A 26,010-nucleotide genomic window follows, 5' to 3' on the forward strand; every position below is an offset into this window, starting at 1 on the left:
ACAGTTCAGTGAGCTTAATAAGTTTATCACTATAACCCAGTTTTAGAACACTGACATCACCCCAATAAGATCACTCATACCCATCTATTCTTCCTTTTGAGTTTTGAGGGTTCTTTATATGTTCTGGATACAAGTCCTTGGTTGGATATGTGATTTGCAATATTTTCCAGATAAAGGGATTCTTGTCAGGAGAATGAAAATTCTCTAAATGGGGGCCTGACAGTAAGTCCCAATTCTTACAAACATTTTCTGAATCCTGCAAAATGTCTCCTTTTGTTTGGTTTTAATGTGGGTAGGTGACCCATTCTGGAAATAATAAAGGTGACTGACCTGTCCTGTGATAGAGGAATTCCAAGGAAGCCTGCAGGTACCCCACCCCACTCCTGGTGGGTGGTCCGGGAGACCAAGGGGCCCCAGGGTGGTCTGCTCCCTCACAGAACCATCCTGGTGCACCCAGGGCACAGATGGGCCGGTGGGCAGAGGAGGTTCTGCAGGGGCCAGGAAGGGCAGTGCTTTCTCTGATGGCTCCATCTCCAAGACTTATTTTTAATTTGGTTATTTCTTTCTTTTGTTTTACTTTTTATCAAGATATTGCAACATATTCGACAGTAGACTAGAATAACAAACTTCCAGGTGTTTCTCATCTAGCCTCATCAATTACCAACTCAATGGCCGATATTGTTTCAACTGACTCCAACCCTCCTCTTCACGGTAACCCTAAGGACTCTTAAAAACACAAATACCATTATCACTCCTAAAATATTTAACAATTACTTAATAGTGTCAAAATCTTGAGTCCTCGTGTTAAGGATGTGTTAGAACCTTTCAGGCAGGCCGGCGACCGTCCGTCTAGCCCGGTGGTCCCCAAGCCCGGGGAAAGGAGAGACTCGCACCCACCCAGGAAGCCAGGAACAGAGATTCGACCCCTATTCTTCCCCGTGGTTTGCCAGTACCTGCTTGGGTTGGCCCGGCGCGGAGCCGTCCGTGGGCTACACCGACCACAGAGGGAGGGATGAGACCGCCCAACACAGCGCACTAGAGGACCAGCGCATGCCTGTTGTCGGACGCTAGCGCACCTCTCTCCCCCGCAGAGGCTCGGAAACCCCACGGCGGCGGGCGGGGCTGCGCCCGGTATTGGGGGTGGGGCTGGAGCAGCCGGGGCTCCGCACGCCGCGCCCTGGTCCCGCTCCGAGTGGGCGGGCAGCGCCTGGAGCCTGGTCAGGCGAGTCTGTCTCCGCCAGTGTCCCGCCGGCTCCCGACCGTCCGGCTCTGCTCGGTCTTCCCTCCGCCCCACGCCGCTCGCCCGGTCAGCGCGGAACCTCTGGCCAGAGGGCAGACCAGCCATGGGCGCCCAGCCGCGCGGAGTCCGCGTCGCGAAGCTCTTGCCTCCCTGGGCGCCGCCGCCGCTGCTGCTATTTCTGCTGCTGCTGCTGCTGCCAGGTACGCGCGCGGGGCGAGGGGGACTGGAGGGACGGGCGCCCAGCCCGAGCGGGGTCCAAAGGGCATGCGGCCCGGAGCGCAGCGCGACGAGGTGGGGAGAAGGGCGCCGTGCCTGGGGACCTGAAACTCGCGTGGACTGGCTCCGGCCCGGCGGCGAGTTAGGTGGGGGGTGCGTGTTTTCCCCTCGGCGGGCCCCTCCTTGAGAGTGATTTGTGCGCTCCCTGGAGGCGCGGGGAGGGCCCGCGCTGGGGCTCTTCCTTCCACAGCCCAGCGTTACAGATTCGAGTCTCGGCCCTGCCCATTGTCCTGCTTGGCGCACTGGGTGCTGAACTGACGCGCCCAGGCCGCGGGTTCCACTGTCTGCATCCCGCCCACCTCCTCGTTTTACGAATAGCTGGGGAAGCTGAGGCCAGAGAGGGCTCAAGATTTGCTCAAGGACACCTGGGGCAGAGGGGAGTCGTTAAGGGGCTCCAGCCTCTCCTCGTTGTCCTCGCCTCTCCGCACTCCTCCGCACCTCCCGCCTTCGCCTTCTGCCCGGTCTCTAAGAGGAGCCTGTTAGGGAGAAGCCGGCCCTGATAGAAAGGCTTTTGAGTGTCCTTGGAGGGGTGGTAGATACCAGGGGACGAGGGATTTGGCAGGGCTGCAGGCGGTCCCTGCAGCTGGGAGGGTAAGTGTGTTGGGAGACCACGTTGTGACCATGCACTCAGAGCGCTGTTCCTGCCCCTCCGGTGCTGAGGCCCCCACTACTCAGAGCGCTGAACACTCCCCACAGAGCTCCTGAATGTGGCCGCTTCTTTATTTGTGGCGGGGGGGGGGGGGGGGGGGTGTGTTTAGGGGACAGTCAAAATCCCTGGAGAAGTTGGGTTGGACTTAAAGGATTCCCCTCATCCCCTCCCAAGATTTTTCCCAGATCTGTGCGAAGCAGCAGGCAGCTAACTCAAGATGCCTGGAGTGGCTTATAAACAAAGAGGGTCCCCAAGGGTTTCAGAGAGGGAAGGGTCTCTGATCAGGATGTGAAGACAACATCAGCAGGAACCGTGGGTCGCACTCTGAGAGCATGGGAGCCACGTGGGCACCCGCTTCTAAGATGTTTGGTGGCCAAACCCCTACAGGGTCCTGGGTGGGAAGAAGGAAAGCCCCAGTCCTAGGCTGTAGTCTCCCTCGGGCCCTGGGGTACTCCTGCCCTGGGAGTGGACTGGTCGTCTCTCCATTGTGGCTGTATGCAGGCAGATTGCATTTGGATCACTGCTGCCGTGCAGTAACAAAGATGGTGAGGACGGTTCGTGAGCTCTCACTTCACTCATAACAACCCTAAGCGGTGGATACATTTATAATCTTTCACAGGTGAAGGAAATGAGGTTTAGAGAGGTTAAGCCACTTGCCTAAGCTCACACAGCTCACAAGGATTCTGTCAGGATTTGCACCAGATCTATCCAAATTCGGAGCCCAGGCTTGTAATCATTATGCTTCTCAACGAATGTGTGTGACCTGATGGAATCGCTTCTCTCTTGGGCCTCAGTTTCCTAGTCTTTAACTTCAAGGAGTAGGACTAGTCTGAAAGTCTGGAGTTCCAGAGAGTACCCTCAGCAGATGGAGAGGAAGCTGTAGGTGGATGGTGTCCCTGGTGAGGGGAAAAGTGACTTCCCCGGGATCTGACAGGGCTACTTCCCTCAGTGGCCAGAGCCTCCGACGCCGAGCATCGTCTGTTTGAGCGGCTGTTCGAAGATTACAACGAGATCATCCGGCCAGTGGCCAATGTGTCTGACCCAGTCATCATCCAGTTTGAAGTGTCCATGTCTCAGCTGGTGAAGGTGGTGAGTGCCAGAGCCACAAGCTGTGGCCGTGGGGTATGGAGCTTCTGGAATAGCCTTTCCCAGAACCAGCCTTGTTTTTGTAATTCACCATCTACTTTAATCTCTCTTTCTAGGATGAAGTAAACCAGATCATGGAGACCAACCTGTGGCTCAAGCAAGTAAGTGACCAGACCCTGGGCACTGCTGCCCCCTGGTGGTGACTGCTTTATTTGCTGTCTGTGAACCAAGGGCCAAAACGCCTACTTCACTCCTGTGGACCCAGGTTGAGGTCCACTGACTGGCTGGTCTGTCTCTACCTGGGCTTGGGGTCATATGCACTGCTCTACACCCCTGTGGAAAGACTGCAGGGCCCAGCCCCTCAAGTCACAGATGATAGACTGCGTCCTGGAAAGAGAGACCTCCATGCTCAGACAAAATGGGGCTGACCCGGGCCTGGAGCCCTGGCCCCGACTCTAGGGTGGCGCCTGAGGCACCTCTTCCCCTTCCTCTTGCTAAAAACTCATCCTTAAGTCAGAATCATATGCCGTTGTTGATGGGAGGGTGGGAGCTGGGGTTCTGGATTTTCCTGTTCAGATTGGGACCAAAGAAATGGGCTTCCACATGTTCTCCCCAGGGAGGCTTTGTGCAGACAGGGACAGATAACTCACTGGCCTAAGGGTGATCCTTCCACCAGCTCAGCCAACTGGACACTCAGCTCATGCAGCCTTCCTTCCTAGGAGGCTGGCAAGCCAGATGGGCACGGTGCCCACGCACCGCCCTATGGTACACATTCCCTCCAGCCACAGCTTCACCTCTCTCCCCTCAGGTGCTCAGGACTCACATCTCCCAGCCTCTACACCCGAACACTTCCTGGGCCCTGGTGGGATCATGGTTCCTTCCCCAGACCCTTCAGAGGCCAACCCTGCTCAACCCGGAGGTGGAAGAGGGTTCTGTGTGTCATTAGCGCCGTTACTGGAGCCTGATGGCATTTCAGGGATGTAAACAGCAGGAGCTCAAGGCAGGGACCTGGACCTGGCACTGGAAATGACTGGAGAAAACCCTAGTGGTCCTGATTGATTGATGGGGGCTGGGCTTGCCCCACTCATGGGGGCAGCTAGGAGGCGGCCTGCACACTCAGCCCAGTGCTGTCTCCCCACTAGCACCCACATGAGGAATGGGCCAGTGTGGTCTGCACTGCAGAGGTGGCTCCGACATGCAGCCGAGGTGGGGAGGTCACCAAGGTGAGTGGTGTCAAAAGAAGTAAAACCATGCTTGTCCTTCCACTGCCCCCCTCTCCCTCCTTGCCTTCTCCCCCCAGATCTGGAATGACTACAAGCTGAAGTGGAACCCCTCCGACTACAATGGAGCGGAGTTCATGCGTGTCCCTGCACAGAAGATCTGGAAGCCAGATATTGTGCTGTATAACAAGTAAGGTGCTGGTGGCCCCCACCGCTCAGGGCTGTCAGCCTGGACCTGGGTCCTTGGCCTGCTGTGCTTTATAGCCTGGTCTTCCTGGGACCTTTTCCAAGAGAGCTCCATTCATTTGGTTCATTCCGCAGGTATTTATTGACCTACTATGTGCCAGGTCCTAGAGATACTGTGGCACAAGATAGATACCCTCCCCCTTGCCTCTAGGAGTTTATCAGACACACCAGGGAAGACAGGAATGAGTTACAGTATCCAAATATGCAATTACAGACTGGAGGAAGGGCAAGGAAGGAAACACATGGGGGTGGGCTTCTGTCACCAAGGCAGGACCTGACCATCCCTATAAGTCAGGCTGTAGCCACGCCCCATGGTTAGACCACAGGAAAGCTTCATTCTTTTTTTTTAATGGATGACCACAACAAAAGCAACAATGATTGCAACTACCAAACACAAAACACACTCATACTGTCATAATGTTGACATTCAGTCCAGTAATCCTCCACTGTAACAGCTCCTTTATTTTGCAGTGAAAATTGATTTGTATATTTTTTGCCTCTGAGTCCTTGTGGGATTTTTTTATTATTATTCAAACAGAAAGTCACAAAAATTGTAATCATCCTCATCAGTTCACTCAGTCCCATGTAATTAATTTTTTTTATCTTGATCTTTTGTTAGCACTTTTCTGAGTTCATCAGTTTTCCATTAGAGTTCTGAAAATGCTTATTCGTTCAGTTCAGCACTATAGTCACTTACCAGAAACCTGTACTTGTCAGAGTCTGTTCCATGAATTCCTTGAAGATGAAACCCTTTTATAGCAACATTTTGCGAAAGCATCAGAGTACACCCAGAACCCTCTGTAAAGTACAAAAGACTTAAATATTACCACGGTTAAAGATACGATGAAAGTTCATAATAATGCAGTTGACAAGGAAATTTAGTTATTTCTGAGATATACATTTTAAAGTAATAACTAGAATTATGACTTCTAACATTATACCAGAAAATATAAGATTTTTAGAAATTTCATGTAATGTTTGAATCATTTATATTAACATATTTCCATACAAATAACCCAAAGAAAGTTTAGTATTAGTTGTTGTTTTTTTTTTGTTTTTTTGTACTGCAGGTTATTAGTCATCAATTTTATACACATCAGTGTATACATGTCAATCCCAACCACCCAATTCAGCACACCACCATCCCCACCCCACTGTGGTTTTCCCCCCTTGGTGTCCATATGTTCATTCTCTACATCTGTGTCTCAACTTCTGCCCTGCAAGCCGGGTTCATCTGTACCATTTTTCTAGGTTCCACATACATGCGTTAATATACTATATTTGCTTTTCTCTTTCTGACTTACTTCACTCTGTATGACAGTCTCTAGATCCATCCACGTCTCAACAAATGACTCAATTTCGTTCCTTTTTATGGCTGAGTAATATTCCATTGTATATATGTACCACATCTTCTTTATCCATTTGTCTGTCAATGGGCATTTAGGCTGCTTCCATGACCTGGCTATTGTAAATAGTGCTGCAATGAACATTGGGGTGCATGTGTATTTTTGAATTATGGTTTTCTCTCAGTATATGCCCAGTAGTGGGATTGCTAGATCATATGGTAATTCCATTTTTAGTTTTTTAAGGAACCTCCATACTGTTCTCCATAGTGGCTATATCAAATTACATTCCCACCAACAGTGCAAGAGGGTTCCCTTTTCTCCACACCCTCTCCAGCATTTGTTGTTTGCAGATTTTTTTTTTTTTTTTTTGCTGTATGTGGGCCTCTCACTGTTGGGGCCTCTCCCTTTGTGGAGCACAGGCTCTGGACGCACAGGCTCAGCGGCCATGGCTCACGGGCCCAGCCGCTCCGCAGCATGTGGGATCTTCCCGGACCGGGGCACGAACCCGTGTCCCCTGCATCGGCAGGTGGACCCTCAACCACTGCGCCACCAGGGAAGCCCTGTTGTTTGCAGATTTTTGATGATGCCCATTCTAACTGTAGTTTTGATTTGCATTTCTCTAACAATTAGTGATGTTGAGCAGCTTTTCATGTGCTTCTTGGCCATCTGTATGTCTTCTTTGGAGAAATGTCTGTTTAGGTCTTCTGCCCATTTTTAGATTGGGTTGCTTGTTTCTTTAATATTGAGCTGCATGAGCTGTTTATGTATTTTGAAGATTAATCCTTTGTCTGTTGATTCGTTTGTGAATATTTTCTCCCATTCTCAGGGTTGTCTTTTCGTCTTGTTTATTGTTTCCTTTGCTGTGCAACAGCTTTGAAATTTCATTAGGTCCCATTTGTTTATTTTTGTTTTTATTTCCACTCTAGGAGGTGGATCAAAAAAGATCTTGCTGTCATTTATGTCAAACAGTGTACTTCCTATGTTTTCCTCTAATAGTTTCATAGTGTCCGGTCTTACATTTAGGTCTCGAATCCATTTTGAATTTATTTTTGTATATGGTGTTAGGGAGTGTTCTAATTTCATTCTTTTACATGTAGCTGTCCAGTTTTCCCAGCACCACGTATTGAAGAGACTGTATTTTCTCCACTGTATATCTTTGCCTCGTTGTCATAGATTAGTTGACCATAGGCACGTGGGTTTATCTCTGGGCTTTCTATCTTGTTCCATTGATCTATGTTTCTGTTTTTGTGCCAGTACCATATTGTCTTGATTACTGTAGCTTTGTAGTATAGTCTGAAGTCAGGGAGACTGATTCCTCCAGCTCCATTTTTCCCCTCAAGACTCCTTTGGCTATTCGGGATCTTTTGTGTCTCCGTACAAATATTAAGATGATTTGTTCTAGTTCCATAAAAAATGCCATTGGTAATTTGATAGGGATTGCACTGAATCTGTAGATTGCTTTGGGTAGTATACTCATTTTCACATTATTGTTTCTTCCAATCCAAGAACATGGTATATCTCTCCATCTGTTGGTATCATCTTTAATTTTTTTCATCAGTGTCTTATAGTTTTCTGCATACAGGTCTTTTGTTTCCCTAGGTAGGTTTATTCCTAGGTATTTTATTCTTTTTGTTGCAATGCTAAACAGGAGTGTTTCCATAATTTCTCTTTCAGATTTTTCATCATTAGTGTATAGGAATGCAAGAGATTTCTGTGCATTAATTTTGTATCCCACAACTTTACCAAATTCATTGATTAGCTCTAGTAGTTTTCTTGTGGCATTTTTAGGATTCTCTATGTATAGTATCATGTCATCTGCAAACAGTGACGGTTTTACTTCTTCTCCAATTTGTATTCCTTTTATTTCTTTTCCTTCTCTGATTGCCATGGCTAGGACTTCCAAAATTATGTTGAATAATAGCGGTGAGAGTGGACATCCTTGTCTTGTTCCTGATCTTAGAGGTGCCATGGCTAGGACTTCCAAAATTATGTTGAATAATAGCGGTGAGAGTGGACATCCTTGTCTTGTTCTTGATCTTAGAGGAAATACTTTCAGTTTTTCACCATTGAGAATGATGTTTGCTATGGGTTTGCCGTATATGGCCTTTATTATGTTGAGGTAGGTACCCTCTATGCCCACTTTCTGGAGAGTTTTTATCATAAATGGGTGTTGAATTTTGTCAAAAGCTTTTTCTGCATCTATTGAGATGATTATATGGTTTTTATTCTTCAATTTGTTAATGTGGTGTATCACATTGATTGATTTGCGTATACTGAAGAATCCTTGCATCTCTGGGATAAATCCCACTTGATCATAGTGTATGATCCTTTTAATGTGTCGTTGAATTCTGTTTGCCAGTATTTTGTTGAGGATTTTTGCATCTGTGTTCATCAGTGATACTGGTCTGTAATTTTTTTCTTTGGTAGTATCTTTGTTTGGTTTTGGTATCAGGGTGATGGTGGCCTCAGAGAATGAGTTTGGGAGTGTTCCTTCCTCTGCAATGTTTTGGAAGAGTTTGAGAAGGATGGATGTTAGCTCTTCTCTAAATGTTTGGTAGAATTCACCTGTGAAGCCATCTGGTCCTGGACTTTTCTTTGTTGGAAGATTTTTAATCACAGTTTCAATTTCATTACTTGTGATTGGTCTGTTCATATCTTCTGTTTCTTCGTGGTTCAGTCTTGGAAGGTTATACCTTTCTAAGAATTTGTCCATTTCTTCCTGGTTGTCCATTTTATTGGCATAGAGTTGCTTGTAGTAGTCTCTTAGGATGCTTTGTATGTCTGCCATGTCTGTTGTAACTTTTTTTATTTTTAATTTTATTGATTTGAGTCCTCTCCTTCTTTTTCTTGTTGAGTCTGGCTAATGGTTTATCAATTTTGTTTATCTTCTCAAAGAACCAGCTTTTAGTTTTATTGACCTTTGCTGTTGTTTTCTTTGTTTCTATTTCATTTATTTCTGCTCTGATCTTTATGATTTCTTTCCTTCTGCTAATTTGGGTTTTGTTTGTTTTTCTTTCTCTAGTTCCTTTAGGTGTAAGGTTAGATTGTTTACTTGAGTTTTTTGTTTCTTGAGGTAGGCTTGTATAGCTATAAACTTCCCTCTTAGAACTGCTTTTCCTGCATCTCATAGGTTTTGGATCATTGTGTTTTCATTGTCATTTGTCTCTAGGTGTTTGTTGATTTCCTCTTTGATTTCTTCAGTGATCTCTTGGTTATTTAGTAACATATTGTCTAGCCTCCAAGTGTTTGTCTTTTTTACGTTTTTTTCCCTGTAATTAATTTCTAATCTCATAGCATTGTGGTCAGAAAAGATGCTTGATATGAGTTCACTTTTCTTAAATTTACTGAGGCTTGATTTGTGACCCAAGATGTGATCTATCCTGGAGAATGTTCTGTGTGCACTTGAGAAGAAAGTGTAATCTGCTGTTTTTGGATGGAATGTCCTATAAATATCAATTAAATCTATCTGGTCTATTGTGTCATTTAAAGCTTGTGTTTCCTTATTTATTTTCATTTTTGGATGATCTGTCCATTGGTGTAAGTGAGGTATTAAAGTCCCCCACTATTATTGTTTTACTGTCGATTTCCTCTTTTATAGCTGTTAGCAGTTGCCTTATGTATTGAGGTGCTCCTATGTTGGGTGCATATATCTTTATAATTGTTATATCTTCTTCTTGGAGTGATCCCTTGATCATTATGTAGTGTCCTTCCTTGTCTCTTGTAACATTCTTTATTTTAAAGTCTATTTTATCTGATATGAGTATAGCTACTCCAGCTTTCTTTTGATTTCCATTTGCATGGAATATCTTTCACCGTCCCCTCACTTTCAGTCTGTACGTGTCCCTAGATCTGAAGTGGGTCTCTTGTAGACAGCATATATATGGGTCTTGTTTTTGTATCCATTCAGCAAGCCTGTGTCTTTTGGTTGGAGCATTTAATCCATTCACATTTAAGGTAATTATCGATATGTATGTTCTTATTACAATTTTCTTAATTTTTGGGGTTTGTTTTTGTAGGTCCTTTTCTTCTCTTGTGTTTCCCACTTAGAGAAGTTCCTTTAGCATATGTTGTAAAGCTGGTTTGGTGGTGCTGAATTTTCTTGGCTTTTGTTTGTCTGTAAAGGTTTTGATTTCTCCATCGAATCTGAATGAGATCCTTGCCAGGTAGAGTAATCTTGGTTGTAGGTTCTTCCCTTTCATCACTTTAAGTATATCATGCCATTCTCTTCTGGCTTGTAGAGTTTCTGCTGAGAAATCAGCTGTTAACCTTATGGGAGTTCCCTTGCATGTTATTTGTCATTTTTCCCTTGCTGCTTTTAATAATTTTTCTTTGTCTTTAATTTTTGACAATTTGATTACTATGTGTCTCAGTGTGTTTCTCCTTGGGTTTATCCTGTATGGGACTCACTGTGCTTCCTGGATTTGGGTGGCTATTTCCTTTCCCATGTTAGGGAAGTTTTCGACTATAATCTCTTCAAATATTTTCTCTGGTCCTTTTTCTCTCTCTTCTCCTTCTGGGACCCCTATTGTGTGAATGTTGGTGCATTTAATGTTGTCCCAGAGTTCTCTTAGGCTGTCTTCATTTCTTTTCATTCTTTTTTCTTCATTCTGTTCCGCAGCAGTGAATTCCACCATTCCATCATTCCAGTTCACTTATCTGTTCTTCTTCCTCAGTTATTCTGCTATTGATTCCTTCTAGTGTAGTTTTCATTTCAGTTATTGTATTGTTCATCTCTGTTTGATCTCTAATTCTTGTAGGTCTTTGTTAAACATTTCTTGCATCTTCTCGATCTTTGCCTCCATTCTTTTTCCGAGGTCCTGGATCATCTTCACTATCATTATTCTGAATTCTTTTTCTGGAAGGTTGCCTATCTCCACTTCATTTAGTTTTTTTTCTTGGTTTTTGTCTTGTTCCTTCATCTGGTACATAACCCTCTGCCTTTTCATCTTGTCTGTCTTTCTGTGAATGTGGTTTTTGTTCCACAGGCTGCAGGATTGTAATTCTTCTTGCTTCCAAGAGGCTTGATGGGAGCGACTGGTGCTGGGTAGAACTGACTGTTGCTCTGTTGGGCAGAGCTCAGTTAAACTGAATCCTCTTGACTGTTGATGGGTGGGGCTGGGTTCCCTCCCTGTTGGTTGTTTGGCCTGAGGCAACCTAACACTGGAGCCTACCTGGGCTTTTGGTGGGCCTAATGACAGACTCTGGGAGGGCTCACGCCAAGGAGTACTTCCCAGAACTGCTGTCAGTGTCCTTGTCCCCACGGTGAGCCACAGCGCCCCCCTCTCCAACACTAGCAGGTTGGTCTGGTTCAGTCTCCCCTGGGGTCATTGCTCCTTACCCTGCGTCCTGATGTGCACACTACTTTGTGTGTGCCCTCCAAGAGTGGAGTCTCTGTTTCCCCTAGTCCTGGCAAAGTCCTGCAGTCAATTCCCACTAGGCTTCAAGGTCTGATTCTCTAGGAATTCCTCCTCCTGTTGCCGGACCCCCAGGTTCGGAAGCCTGACATGGGGCTCAGAACCTTCACTCCAGTGGGTGGACTTCTGCAGTCTAAGTGTTCTCCAATCTGTGAGTCACCCACCCAGCAGTTATGGGATTTGATTTTACTGTGATTGCGCCCCTCCTACTGTCTCATTGTGCCTGCTCCTTTGTCTTTGGATGTGGGGTATCTTTTTTGGTGAGTTCCAGTGTCTTCCTGTTGATGATTGTCCAGCAGCTAGTTGTGATTCTGGTGTTCTTGCAAGAGGGGGTGAGAGCCCGTGCTTCTACTCCAGCATCTCGGTTCCTCTCCAAGCTTCATTCTTTTACTCACCCAACGAGTGCTCCCTGCCCCTGCCTCACACTGCACACGTGCATCTGCCCACCACCCACAGGAAGCTGCGCCTTTTTCTCCCTTTCAAAGGTTCTTCCTCTGCCTGTCTGAATCTGCCCATTGTGGCACCTACAAAACCTGCCTCTTTCTTAAGCCCATACAGACCTGACACCTTCCACATTTAACCTCTGTTATTAGACAAACATAATTTTAATTGATATTTTACAGTATGTACTAGTTTGTTCTCCAGGTATTGACAGACTTCAATTTTGTAACTGTGCTTTATCTCTGGAGTTCTAATGTCTTAAAAAACCACTGAGCATTTTTCAACAAAACACTTGTATAGAATTAGTCTAATCAGATTTTAAAGCATTCTGTGTTTAGGTTTGTATGCCATATTAGTACGAATCAATATGTTTTACTGTTCGTATTGGGACTAGAGAAGCTACGTTTTTGGTTGAATCCCACTTTCTATTCATGGGTTAAAAGAGAAGTGTTCTTTACTCCAAAGATGGTCCGTGTTTTTATTTTCTTTTATTTTTTTAACATCTTTATTGGAGTATAATTGCTTTACAATGGTGTGTTAGTTTCTGCTTTATAACAAAGTGAATCAGCTGTACATATACATATATCCCCATATCTCTTCCCTCTTGCGTCTCCCTCCCTCCCACCCTCCCTATGCCACCCCTCTAGGTGGTCACAAAGCACTGAGCTGATCTCCCTGTGCTGTGTGGCTGCTTCCCACTAGCTATCGATTTTATATTTGGTAGTGTATATATGTCCATGCCACTCTCTCATTTTGTCCCAGCTTACCCTTCCCCCTCCCCATGTCCTCAAGTCCATTCTCTAGTAGGTCTGCGTCTTTATTCCTGTCCTGCCCCTAGGTTCTTCATAACCTTTTTTTTTAGATTCCATATATATGTATTTGTTTTTCTCTTTCTGACTTACTTCAGTCTGTGTGACAGATTCTAGGTCCATCCACCTCACTACATATAACTCAATTTCATTTCTTTTCATGGCTGAGTAATTCCATTGTATATATGTGCCACATCTTCTTTATCCATTCATCTGTCGCTGGACACTTAGGTTGCTTCCACGTCCTGGCTATTGTAAATAGAGCTGAACATGAACACTGTGGTATGTGAGTCTTTTTGAATTATGGTTTAAGCTACAGTAATCAAGACAGTATGGTACTGGCACAAAAACAGAAATACAGATCAATGGAACAGGATAGGAAGCCCAGAGATAAACCCACACACATATGGTCACCTTATCTTTGATAAAGGAGGCAAGAATATACAGTGGAGAAAAGACAGCCTCTTCAACAAGTGGTGCTGGGAAAACTGGACAGCTACATGTAAAAGAATGAAATTAGAACACTTCCTAACACCATTCATAAAAATAAACTCAAAATGGATTAAAGACCTAAATGGAAGGCCAGAAACTATAAAACTCTTAGAGGTCCGTGTTTTGTTTACTGCTTTTCCAAGAAAAGACAGCATTCATAAATGTGTTTCTTTCATGCAACTTGTAAATTGGTCCTTAAAGAACTGGGACAGGAGATAAATTTACTGGTTCGTAGAAATCTCCTGGTCTAAAGGCTCTTAAGGAGCTGAGCAGGGTGGTAAGAATTTTTGCTAAGCTAGAATTAAGAAAGTGGGCACAGATCTTAATCTTATGATTTGAATTTCATAGCTGTTTTCTTGCTGGCAATCTTGGGTGAACAACTGGGGTACTTTAGGGATGTGTGCTTTTAACAATACTGAGAGACATAGTGAAAAGCTTCCATCGGATATGGAGAGGAGCAAATATCATAAGGAATTTCCTTGGAATCTGAAGCTGAAAATAAGATTTAGAGACTGTCCTTCAATTCCTCTCTCCTAACTAAAACTTCAGTTTCTCTGAACCTCTGGTGAGAGTTTCTTTTCATTTCAACACACTAGAAATACTTTTTACCTTCTTATGCCAGTTTCTCCTGCCATGTTTTTGTTCTTTGAAGTTCGTTCTCTAGTAGAATCCTCAGAAAGTGTTCGTGGACACAATGTACCCTAAGTTCTTACAAGTTCATAACTCATTGTAGCCTTTTTAGGTAATACTTTTAGGTCATTTGCTGATATAAAATCCTTCACTCATATTTTCCTTCCATGAAAATCTTAAAAATGCTGACTCATGTTCTGGTATGAAGTGTTGCTGTCAAAAACGATTGCCAGTCTAATTTTCTTTTTCTCTTGTAAAATCTGGTGACTTTGGGGAGAGTAAAGGGACTCTATTAATACGTGTGCCAGGACCACAGATGTAAACCAGGACCGTCCTGGATGAATTGGGATGCATAGGTCAGCTTGTTTACAAGGGCGTTGTTCTTTTTCTTGGGTAACCCAAAGATATTTTACCCTTTATCTTTAAAATCTAGTTGTTTTACTCTGTACCATATACATAATAAGCCTTCTTTTATTCCAGTAAATGTTTTGTGAATTAGAGTTTTTCAGATCTGTTCTATTACCTTCTCTCTCCAGGAACTCCATTTTCACATATATTTGAACTGCTTTACCTATATTCTTTCCATATTATTTTCTCTCACATTCTTTTTCTTTGTCTCTTTTTGATTTAAAAGAATTTTCTTTCTCCTTTCTGTTTTTTATTTTCATCACAATACTTTCCATGGTGTCTGCTTGTTGTTACATTTTAGTTTTTATTTCTAAAATGATTTTAAAAATTTCTTTCTTCCCATTCTTTCCTAAGTTCTGTCAGTTCTTTATTCATCCTCCTATTGCTTACCCAAATTCTTAACTTTTCTATTTCTAATTTATGCTGCTCTTTCAAAGTTTCTAAAGATCGTTCTTTCTATTAGCTTAATTTGTAATGTCAGTTATCAGTTGCGTCTGCTCTGACGTTATATTTTTGCGGTGTGCACTTGTCTGCTTGTATGTTATTGTCATTCAATTACTTTTCATATTTTTCTTACAATATGTTAATATGAGGTTCAGTCTAATCCTTTTCTGTTGCTCTTATTTAAATAGATGGCCTTTGTTGTACTTTTAGGACAGGTTCCCAGAGGGGATGGGAGTGGGTAAGGGTGGGTCTCTTGTGTCACCTGCTTGGGAGTTCCCTCCTCAGGTGGTTCCCTTGAAGCATTTAAATACTCCGTGTAGCCACCTCCACAGTCTGAGAGCTGCCACTTCTAGACACCTGCTTCTCTACTTTCTCAACCATCTTCTTTTTCTTACTCAGTTTCCCACGCTGTTCAATTCGAAGCCTACCCCATGCAGCTTTTTTCTGGGTGGGTCTCTGCGCTCCTGGAAGGCAGTTGGGGTGGGAGGTGTTTCTGAGATCGAGCCCAGCCCAGCCTCCTCTGCAGACCCTGGTGGCTCCCCATCGTTTTGTCCTCTCCTACAAACTGGAACCTGTGGTGCCCTCTCTGTTTCACCGTTCCCCTTGCTGAAGATGCAGTGCAGAGCGGTGTCCTCTTTTTTGAGGGGCAGATACCTCTTGGTGATTTCTGTCTGGGGCTCTCGGGACAGGAGAACTTCCCTTCCTCTTCCCTCAGCCACCTCCACAGCAGCTAACCCCACCCGAATCCCACACAGGTCCCGCTGGTGGTGGTGGTTCAACCCCTCTCTCTCACACCTGAGGTTCTTGGAGTTCCACGTAACCTAACTTTGTTGACCATGTGGGCAGCGGGATTTTTCTTTTGCTATCTTGTTGCCCTGTTTTTCTGAGGAAATTTGGAAAGGTTAAAGAAACGGATGCCATCGTGATCTTTCTCATACCACTCACCACCCTCGCCCCACTTCAGCTCTTACTCTTTCCTTCTATTAAAGTGATACCTCAACTAATCATTTGCACCCACCCTGCCTTTTCTTTTTTTAATCAGCTCACATGGTTCAGCAACACACTGGCTGAGTGAGACCTTTCCTCCTCTGCTGACCCTTGCTGCCAGCCATCTCTTGGGCAGCCAGAGGGGTGAGAGCTTCATTTATCTTTTTGGTCATCCGTTCAGTCAGCTAGTACTTACCGAGCGCCCTCTCTGTGGCTGTGGCTCTGCCAGACCCTGGTACCCAGCGAGGTCTTCATCTTCGGTCTCCTGGTGGCAGAGCTAGGCCGCTGATGCTGTCAGCAAGCAGGCCTCCTGGTCTGGACAGACACAGCTGTGGGGGTCTGTAGGCAGCCGCCACAGTGACCAGGATCCCTGGAAAATAGCAGACATGTGCACCAGCAACCAAGGTAAGCTGATCTCCAGTGTTTGGCCTTTTGGACACACAGACTTGAGGACTCAAGTTCCGACTGGTCAAGGCCCTGCCACAGACTCTCTGTGGGACCCTGAGCAAGCCAGTCCTGCTCTCTGACCTTCAGTTTCCTCGTCGGTAAAATGAGGGGATCAGACTAAAGCAGGGATCATTAAGCTTTCCTGTGAAGGGCCAGGTAGTTAAGTATTTTAGGCTTTGTGGGCCTTAGAGTCTCTGTCGCAGCTACTCAGTCCTGCCCTTGTAGCTTAAAAGTAGCTGCAGACAATAGACCACAAATGGGTATGGCTGTGTGCTCCAATAAAAATTTATGTACAGAAATAGGGGGCAGGCCAGTGGACCATACTTTGCCCTGGACTAGTCCCTGGGCTCTGAAGGTCCATTTTGTTGATCCAGATGCCCTAAGGAGAGTTGTTCTGGAGGCCTCTGCCTTCCCAGGGGTCCTCTCAGCCCTCTGTGTCATGTAGGCCAGCCTCCCAGGACTCCTTGGTGCCCAACATGGTCAAGTCCACTTGGGGCTGTATGGGTCCCCACCCCCTCCCCACTTCTCATACCCCTCCTTTCCTCCCGGAGCTGGGAATCATCTTCTTGTGGGGAATTGAGGGCCCAGTAGGATAAAGTGGGGCTAAGAACATATAAACACAGCAGGGCACCTTTGGGACAACCCAGCCGGCTGGAGTGAAGGCGGGTAGTGGATTTGACATCAAGTCTTCACGTGTAATGACTATCCTGCTCGACAGACGCACATGACGGTGGGAGGGCCAGAGACCAGCAAGGAGACACACCCCGGACACACCCCCTCCTGTCTTCACACAGTGCTATCCAGTAACAACCAGACAGGATATCCCTAAATGTATAGGTTTGTCTTTTTTTTTTTTTTTTCCAGCTCTTCAGGCAAATGGGTATAGTGGTTGCTCCCTTTAGAAAGACATACATGCCTTCAAATGCAGAACTCTAAGAAATCAACAGGGCTGACCCACAGAAATGTGAAGAGCTTTCACTGGGCAAGGCCATTGTCATGAGGACCGGCTGGCTTCATGCTCAGATGTGAGACTGGACAGGGTGTTGAGCTGGTCATCAGCAAATCTTCCACTGCACAAACCAGCTGATAAATGCTAACAAGCCAATTCCAGGAATAATGTATGTGTGCATAGAAAGGGCGCACATAGCCAAACAGAAGGGAGAAGGAACATGGGGAAGGATAGGGACACAGAAGGCAAAGGAACCTGTCATGCTGGGTTTGAAAGACAAGGAATCACGAAACATGATTATTCATTCTAAAACAGTGCAGGGAGGAATGGGGAGTTTGGTAAACGGTAGAACCAGGGTTCAGAGATAGGGCCTGGTGATAGACCCATCTAACAGGCTCCATTTAATGGCATTGGGCTCCCACGGTGGTCTCTGCAGCCCCTTCCAGGTCCACGGTCTGGTTTGACATCCGTGTGTGTACACACATTGGGCTCCCAGTGCAGACAGAATGAGGAGGCATTACCAGGGCCAAACCATAGGGACAGCGAGTGGCAAATATCCCCAGAGGTCACCTAAACACCTGCCTCTGATGACCACTTTCATTCAAAATCTCTGGCATTTGGGAGTGTCTCCATAAATATCAAGCTGGGAGTTGTATGGTGTGGAATGAACCCATGACGTGCCCCAGTGCAGGGGGTGATGAGTGTGTCAGATCGTTGGGGGTTGGGGGGTCCTGGGCCTCAGTATCCCCATTGGTAAATGGGATGGTGAACTGCGAGACCTTTTACAGCACTTTGAGCTCTCATATTCTGCAGTTTTACAAATCGTTACTTGCCGTTTACCTGCTGGCGGCGTGAGGAGCTGGGCTAGCTGACCACATGGTAATGACCTATGTGCCGCACACCTCCTCTTTGTCTCCGCAGTGCTGTTGGGGATTTCCAGGTGGACGACAAGACCAAAGCTTTACTCAAGTACACGGGGGAAGTGACTTGGATCCCCCCAGCCATCTTTAAGAGCTCGTGCAAAATCGATGTGACCTACTTCCCATTCGATTACCAGAACTGCACCATGAAGTTTGGTTCCTGGTCCTACGACAAGGCAAAAATCGACCTGGTCCTGATCGGCTCCTCCATGAACCTCAGGGACTACTGGGAGAGTGGTGAGTGGGCCATCATCAAAGCCCCAGGCTACAAACATGACATCAAGTACAACTGCTGCGAGGAGGTCTACACGGACATCACGTACTCGCTGTACATCCGGCGCCTGCCCCTGTTCTACACCATCAACCTCATCATCCCCTGCCTGCTCATCTCCTTCCTGACTGTGCTTGTCTTCTACCTGCCCTCCGACTGCGGCGAGAAGGTGACCCTCTGCATCTCGGTCCTCCTCTCCTTGACTGTGTTTCTGCTGGTGATCACTGAGACCATCCCGTCCACCTCTCTGGTGATTCCCCTGATCGGCGAGTACCTCCTGTTCACCATGATTTTTGTAACCTTGTCCATCGTCATCACCGTCTTCGTGCTCAACGTGCACTACAGGACCCCCACCACACACACGATGCCCATGTGGGTGAAGACCATATTCTTGAACTTTCTTCCCAGGGTCATGTTCATGACCAGGCCAGCAAGCAGTGAGGGTAACACTCAGAGGCCAAGACCCTTCAATAGCGCTGAGCTCTCAAACCTGAATTGCTTCAGCCACATAGAGTCCAAGAGCTGCAAAGAAGGCTACCCCTGCCAGGACGAGCTATGTAGCTACTGCCACCACCGCAGGGTGAAAATCCTGAATTTCAGTGCCAATCTCACGAGAAGCTCCAGTTCTGAATCTGTCAATGCCGTGCTGTCCCTCTCTGCTCTGTCACCAGAAATCAAAGAAGCTATCCAAAGTGTCAAGTATATTGCTGAAAATATGAAAGCACAGAATGAAGCCAAAGAGGTAAGGATATGTCTGTTATTACATTGGTCATTCATTCATTCAACAAACACTTTATTGGTTTCTTGTGGGCAAGGCTTAGGGTGGGGTTAAGGAATTAGACTGGCATCAGTAGCTTGTGTTCAGGCCAGCTCCTCATTTACCAGTTATTTATCCTTGGATACACCGCCTCACCTCTGTGAGTCTGTCTTTTCATCTGTAAAATGGGATGATAAAGGTTGTGAGCATTTAGCTGCTGGGCTGCCAGCAGTTTGGGCCATTGGAACATCTGATGCTGAGTGAGTGGATTAGGAGGTAGGCTGGAAGAGGGCATGAGGCCAGATGATCTCCAATTAATATTGATTAGCTGAGCTGACATTTTAAACTTTACTCGTGTCTCCCTACTCCCCTTTAAGAGTAATTTACATAAAGTACACACCTTTTAAGTCTACATCTCAGTGAATTTTTACATTATGTGTACACCCACGTAACCATGATCTAGGTAAAGGTATAGAACATTTCCAGTGCCCCAGACAGTTCCCTTGTGCCCCTCCCCAGTCAGTAACCCCCTCCCTCCCTCCTCAGTAACCACTGATCCCGACGTCTTTTATGTTAATTAATTTTACGTATTCTTGAACTTCATATAAGTGGAATCGCATAGCATAAACTTTCATATCAGACTTCTTTCATTCAGCAAAGTGTACAAAGATGTCTGAGGTTTATCCTTTTGGTTTGTTATTGGTGTGTAAGATTCTACAGTATGACAACACCGCCTTCTGTTTATTCATTCTACAGTTGTTGGACATTTGGTTATTTCCAGTTTGGGGCGATATGAATAAAGCTGCTATAAATTTATACATATCTTTTGGTGAATATATACACTCGTTTCTCCTGGCTACATTCCTAGGGGTGGAATTGCTGGATCACTGGAGAGGTGTATTTTTCACTTTAGTGGACACTGTCAGGTTTCCAAAGGGTTTGAGCCGATTGACATGCCCCCTGGCAATGTTTGAGAGTTCCAGCTGCTGCCCATCCTCGCCAAACGGGTGGGGGTGAAGTGGCCTTTCTTGTCCCTGTGGACTAATGATTAGGGCTCTTTTTCATATGCTTATTGGCCATTTGGATGTCTTCTTTTGTGAACTATCTATTCACACTCTTGCCCATCTTTTTTTAATTGGGTGAACTTGTATTTCCTTCAAAAATCTTATGCTGGAACTAGTGATAGGTATTAGTAATGGGGAAGCTTTACACTTCTGTGTTTGGCTGTTCCCACACTGTTTACCCCCAAGGTTACCAGAATCACGTTCAATAATTTTTTAAGAAGCTCTGCTTTAAAATTAACTGGTTCTGTTTTAAGTTGATTATGAGCAAAGAGCTAATTACCAGATAATTTCAGCTCCTGGTGCACTGTAGGTAATTAATGTTGGTAGGAAATGTCTGGAGCCTCTTTTATTCAGCTGTGAACGGCGTATTAAAGTAGATGAGACAGCAGGGAGGTAGCAACAGTGGCCCCGTGTCCTCACCCCACCCATCTGAGCAACTCTGAGCCCACTTGTGACTGTAACAATGCAAAACCTCCCACTGATACCAGAAATTTAGCCAAAAAGTCAGGCCGTCCTTTAAATTCAGTTGAAGCAGTTGGTTGGTTGTGTTTTTTTTCAAGTCTTCATTGAATTTGTTACAACATTGCTTGATTTTTGGCCCTATGGCACATGGGGACCAGAGATCGAACCCACACCCCCTGCATTGGAAGTCGAAGTCTTAACCACTGGACCACCAGGAAGTCCCTGAAGCCGTTGTTGGACATTAAGTACATGATTAGAGAATCTCATTTGTCTAACACTACTCACTTTTGCAGATATTCTCTACCCTTTCTTTTTAAAATAATCACTTCTTTTGAGTGATAATTTACTAAAGATTGAGATCTGAGTACCCATCGTCTTTGTCAGGCTATTAGAAACTATCTTTATTCCAAAAATTATTTACTAGGAACCATACAAGGTGTTAAGAGTTTCACGAGGGTTTTAGTTAGAGTTTCCACAAGACGTGTGACGGAGGCAGACAGTAAAAAAAAAAAAAAAAATGTTACTGAAAGGGAAGTCACAGCTGAAATGCCAGGAAGGTAAATTAGTGAAATAGCCTGAATGTGGCCAGCGAGAGGCACATGGTTCATCTCAAGGGGCAGCCACTGTTCACTTCTGGTCATCTGTTACCACAGGTGAATGTGGTCCCATTGTTTTTCCAGAGAAAACAGAAATCTGGACCACCGTCCAGTGGATTGCAACCTGTTTATGAAAGGGTGGCAAATGTTAGAATAAAGATGCCTACTCAGTGCTCTGAGGAGAGTCGGGCTGTCTGAAGGATGCCTTCTTTCTCTCTTACTGTGTGACGGACATGCTGCTGTAAACAACATAGAGTTTTCTAGAGGTATTTTAATTTCCTAATTCCCTGGCTCCAACTTGGTTGGTTTTAACTGTCCTGGGCTCCTAGGCACTTGGAATGAACAGGCTTGGTTCTCCCAGAGCCATCTCCTGAGGGTGCTGAGAGCCTGTGAATGACTGTCCCTGGACACGCCACATCCCAAAGGGACAGGAGTGTCATCGTGTCATCTGCCTTGGCTGTTCTCTTTTCAAGTTGTGTTGGTCACCCCTACTTGCTCACACTTGTGAGGTGTTTAATACTCTAAATTCAGAGTTAGAGCTAGGATTGGGTTACAAGTTAGAAAACTAGTTTGGGAGCTTGTGGTCTCATGTTAATACTCTCCGTTTTACGGTTTTGACGGCTGATTGTTCGAAGTTGGTTCCACTGTATGAGTTGTTCTTGAGGTCTTGGAGGTGTGCATAGATCAGAGCCATGATCTTTTGAGCTAATAACCCTGATACAATTTGTTTTGTTTGGTTCAGATACAGATACAGAGATATATCTATATGTATGTATATCTGTTAGTTCATTCATTCCAACTAGAGTCGGACTTCTGATCAATGATTTATTTACATGTGTTGTAATTACTGTTTTCTAGGGTTAAATTTTTGCCATCTTATTTCACATTTTCCATTTACTTTTTTTTTTTTTTTGCCTCAGTTCTTGCTGTTAACTAGAAAGTTTGAATATTTTTTGCTGGTTGAAAGTCATGTGCTTTATTTTTATTCTTCTACTAGCTCTTCTACTAAAATAAAAACTGATTTTATTTAAATCAGTTAAATCCTAACTGATTTAAACCCATGCTCAAGTTCCGTTTTCCATATCAATCGGTCTCTGACATTTTTAAGTATCTGTGTTTTGTCCCCCACCCCACTGTCCTTCCCCTCTGATCTTCCTCACTGCTTTGGTTACCTGGGTGTTACTAGAGCTTTAGTTTTTCATGAATATATGTTTTGGTTTTTGACCTTCCTTTTTTTTTTTTTTAGTCTATAGTCACCCCTCACATCTACCTTATGGTGTCCTCCTGGATTTATTTCTTTGTGTTGGCATGCCTTCTCAAGAGTGTTCATGGGTAAACCTTTTGGGGCCTGTAAGCTTAAAAATGTCTTGTGGGGCTTCCCTGGTGGCGCAGTGGTTAAGAATCTGCCTGACAATGCAGGGGACATGGGTTCGAGCCCTCATCCAGGAAGATCCCACACGCTGCAAAGCAACTAAGCCCCTACGCCACAACTACTGAGCCTGCGCTCTAGAGCCCACGAACCACAACTACTGAGCCCATGCGCCTAGAGCCCGTGCTCCACAACAAGAGAAGCCACCGCAATGAGAAGCCCATGCACCACGACGAAGAGTAGACCCTACTCACCGCAACAAGGGAAAACCCACACGCAGCAACGAAGATCCAACACAGACAAAAATGAATAAATTTTTTTAAAAAACTGTATTGTGCCCTCACTTTTTTTTTTTTTTTTTTGCGGTATGCAGGCCTCTCACTGTTGTGGCCTCTCCCGTTGCGGAGCACAGGCTCCAGATGCACAGGCTCGGAGGCCATGGCTCACGGGCCCAGCTGCTCTGCGACATGTGGGATCCTCCCGGACCGGGGCATGAACCCGTGTCCCCTGCATCGGCAGGCGGACTCTCAACCACTGCGCCACCAGGGAAGCCCATGTGCCCTCACTTTTAAGTGTGAGTTTAGCTGGCTACGAAATTCTAGGGTTGAAGTTCTTTTCCTTAAATACTTAAGTAACACTCCATGGCCTTTTTGCCTCAGTGTCGTTTCTGAAAAAGTTTAAGTTAATCTGAATGTTGTTCCTTTGCAAGCAATCTATTCTATCTGAAGCTATTAGAATTTTCTGTTTGTAGAGAAATCGAATGACACCAAACACAACGTGTTGGTGTAGGTCTCTCTTAGTCTGTTTGGCATTCCTGTGAGCCATTTAATTCCAAGGTTTTCCATCTCACTTTAACTCTGGGGAAGTCAATGTTATTTCTGTAAAGATCTCCTGTTCACCCTTCTCTTCTCTTTCCCTGAACTGTTGCTGTTGCTGTACAGATGGGATACCTCTGCTCCCAGCTTCTCCATCTCCTAGCTTTTCTTTTACATCGCTGCCCGAGGTGAGGTCATTACTCTCCTCCCTGTTTCTTTCTGGGGCTGTATTTACCCTTGCCAGTCACCCCAGCTCTTGAGTTCGTTATTGCGACTTGTCTGTTGTTCACACTTGTATTTCCACTTGATTCTTCTATAACACTGCTTGTTCCTAACTTCGTGTTTCCAATATTCTCTCCTATCCAGTGACTATCTGGATAGTCTCAAAAGACTGTCTTGTTTAGTTTAAATCCTTAACCTATCTGTTCCATGAATTTTCTTTCAAATACCTAAGTTTGTGTATGGGGGGCCTGTAAACTCACCTTTTCTGGGGGTGTCAGCCATCCTTACTGAACTGTGTTTGAGGGGCCCAAACCCAGGCTTCCCAAGGCAGAGGACCCACATGGCCACAAACTGGGCTAGACGCCCCTTCAGGGGCATTTCCTCCCCTCCAGTTGACCTTGTCCGTGAGGATCTCCTCCACGTCCCTTTCACTCAACTGCAGTTGTTCATCTTTGATGTGGGGAGCGAGGAGGGAAGCCTCAGGCCCCACCAATCAGTGAGCATCTTCTCTGCTCCGCTCTCCCCCTCAGCCAGGCCCTACTTTGCTGACAAGTGGCCCTGCCTGCATCTCTGGGCTAGAAGTGGCAGGCTGGAAAGAGGCACAGGGTTGGGGGAGAGAAGAGCACAAGCAAAGCCTTCCCCAGTCCTTCCCTCCACCGAGACCCTTCTCTTCCAACCGTGTGCTCACGCTCAGCAGGCCACACCTGCCCAGGTTTCTGACAGTCTTTAAGGCACAGTCTCGTCTTGTTTCTGGGACATCTCCAGCGTTGGGCTGGGAAACAGAGCCAAGGGCTTGGGCTAGTTCACCATTCTGCCTGACACTCATCTACCTGCCCGTGCATCATTAGTGCCAAAGTTTCCAGAGAATGACCAGTGTCATTGTGCCTTAAAGACTCAGAGTTAGACATAAAATTAAGTTTCACCCAGCTCTATGTGCAGCACTGTTTGTATTCAACAGTGTAAAACCCAAGTTGTATTCAACTTGTGTAAAACCCAAGTCCCCTCTTTCTTCACCAGGCTAAAACCATGTGAAGTGCTCTCAGAGGGAGATTTATACTTGGTTAATGGCCATTTTAAAAATCAGCAGTAATATCAGTAGGTATTATTCATTAAGGACCCTGTGCTTCTTATCCCCGATTTACCAAGGAGGAAATTGAGGCTGAGAGAGGTCACATAATTTACCCAGATTCTCGTGCCTAGAAAGGAGCAGAGCTGGGATTATAACAAGTCTTGGTTTTCCCACCCCACTGCCTCCTAGGCCCTAGGAGGTTTAGCCAGTAGGGGGTTGGCAGGAATCACAGGGTCTATTGTATATTGGAATCTTTTACACCCAAAGTCTTAGGAATTCAAATAAGTAACCGGTGGCAAATAGGGCATTATAGCTCTAATCCACTGACTTCTCAATGTCATCGGAGGGACACATTCACTCACGCTCATAATGGTGAAATAAAATCCTTGTCTCCCAGCCCCATTTCAGTGCACTTAATTAAATTACTAAACCACATGCTGCCTCTTTATTATGTGATTATTTCTTCAAAATCAGTTGATTCATGGGTTCTCTTTTTCTCAGTCCAATTATGGTTTCCCTTCTGAGTTGTCTAGTATAATTAATGTGCAGTTCTTCCTATTTCAAGCCTAAATTGAAGCTGTCTTATATACAATTAGTCTTGCTCTTTCTTCCATCTTTTACTTTATGGTCAGCATTTATTTCTGATTCTGAACCTGTTCTGTAACTGTACGGAATTCCATGATACTTTGGCCTTCTAATTGAAGATGATATTTGGATAGTTGGGCATTGTGGAGAGAGGGTGGTGGGAGAGGAAGAGTGATGATGGGCTTACCCTGATGTGCTTATTTCATTTTTGAAACAGACGTTACAAGGAAATTAGTATCTAAAACTGGATAAGAGCTAGTACTTTGAATTATGTTGGATTGTATTAGCTATTCTAACAAAGGCCCAGAATCCTCCTGCAGGGGTGTAAATCAAGTTAACTGGTTTTAACTAACTTTATAAATTGGAATTCAATTTGGGGGGAAAAAAAGGGTTACGTAGATGTTAAGAAATTTCTGATTTAAAACAGATTTAATATGACAGATATTTTATTCCTGTTTCTCTAGTGCATAAAGAGAAACGTGAGAATGGTAGATTTCCTCAGACTACATCAATTAGAATAAAAAGGTTTCTTGCACATTGGCAAGCAGAATGGCTTCTTCTACTGAAACACATTTATTAGATATTCAATATTGAAAATGTGTTCACCTTGCCTTTTCCTTCCTGCTTTATTTTTTCCTCTTTCATGATTTTTGTTTTTGTCTTTCAGGTTCAAGACGATTGGAAGTATGTTGCCATGGTGATTGATCGTATATTTCTGTGGGTTTTCATTCTGGTGTGCATTTTAGGGACAGCAGGATTGTTTCTGCAACCTTTGATGGCCAGGGATGATGCGTAA

General features: G+C 45.0%; 1 protein-coding gene across 1 annotated transcript; it reads left to right on the forward strand.

The window, feature by feature from the left end:
* The first annotated feature begins 1,343 nt into the window (after positions 1 to 1,343).
* On the forward strand, positions 1,344 to 26,010 carry CHRNA3 (cholinergic receptor nicotinic alpha 3 subunit). The gene is made up of 6 exons (XM_065872587.1): positions 1,344 to 1,440; positions 3,115 to 3,254; positions 3,368 to 3,412; positions 4,552 to 4,661; positions 18,006 to 19,017; positions 25,882 to 26,010. The coding sequence occupies exons 1-6, from the start codon at positions 1,344 to 1,346 to the stop codon at positions 26,008 to 26,010; spliced, it is 1,533 nt and encodes a 510-aa protein (XP_065728659.1).

Source organism: Phocoena phocoena, chromosome 2, assembly GCF_963924675.1.
Source record: "Phocoena phocoena chromosome 2, mPhoPho1.1, whole genome shotgun sequence".
Taxonomy (NCBI): Eukaryota; Metazoa; Chordata; class Mammalia; order Artiodactyla; family Phocoenidae; genus Phocoena; species Phocoena phocoena.

Bases quoted from the DNA above. Each gene is read 5' to 3' on its own strand.
- CHRNA3 (XM_065872587.1), top strand. From the start codon at position 1,344: ATGGGCGCCCAGCCGCGCGGAGTCCGCGTCGCGAAGCTCTTGCCTCCC. The intron at 3,255-3,367 runs GTGAGTGCCAGA...CTCTCTTTCTAG, and splicing joins TGTCTCAGCTGGTGAAGGTG to GATGAAGTAAACCAGATCAT. The intron at 19,018-25,881 runs GTAAGGATATGT...TTTGTCTTTCAG, and splicing joins CACAGAATGAAGCCAAAGAG to GTTCAAGACGATTGGAAGTA.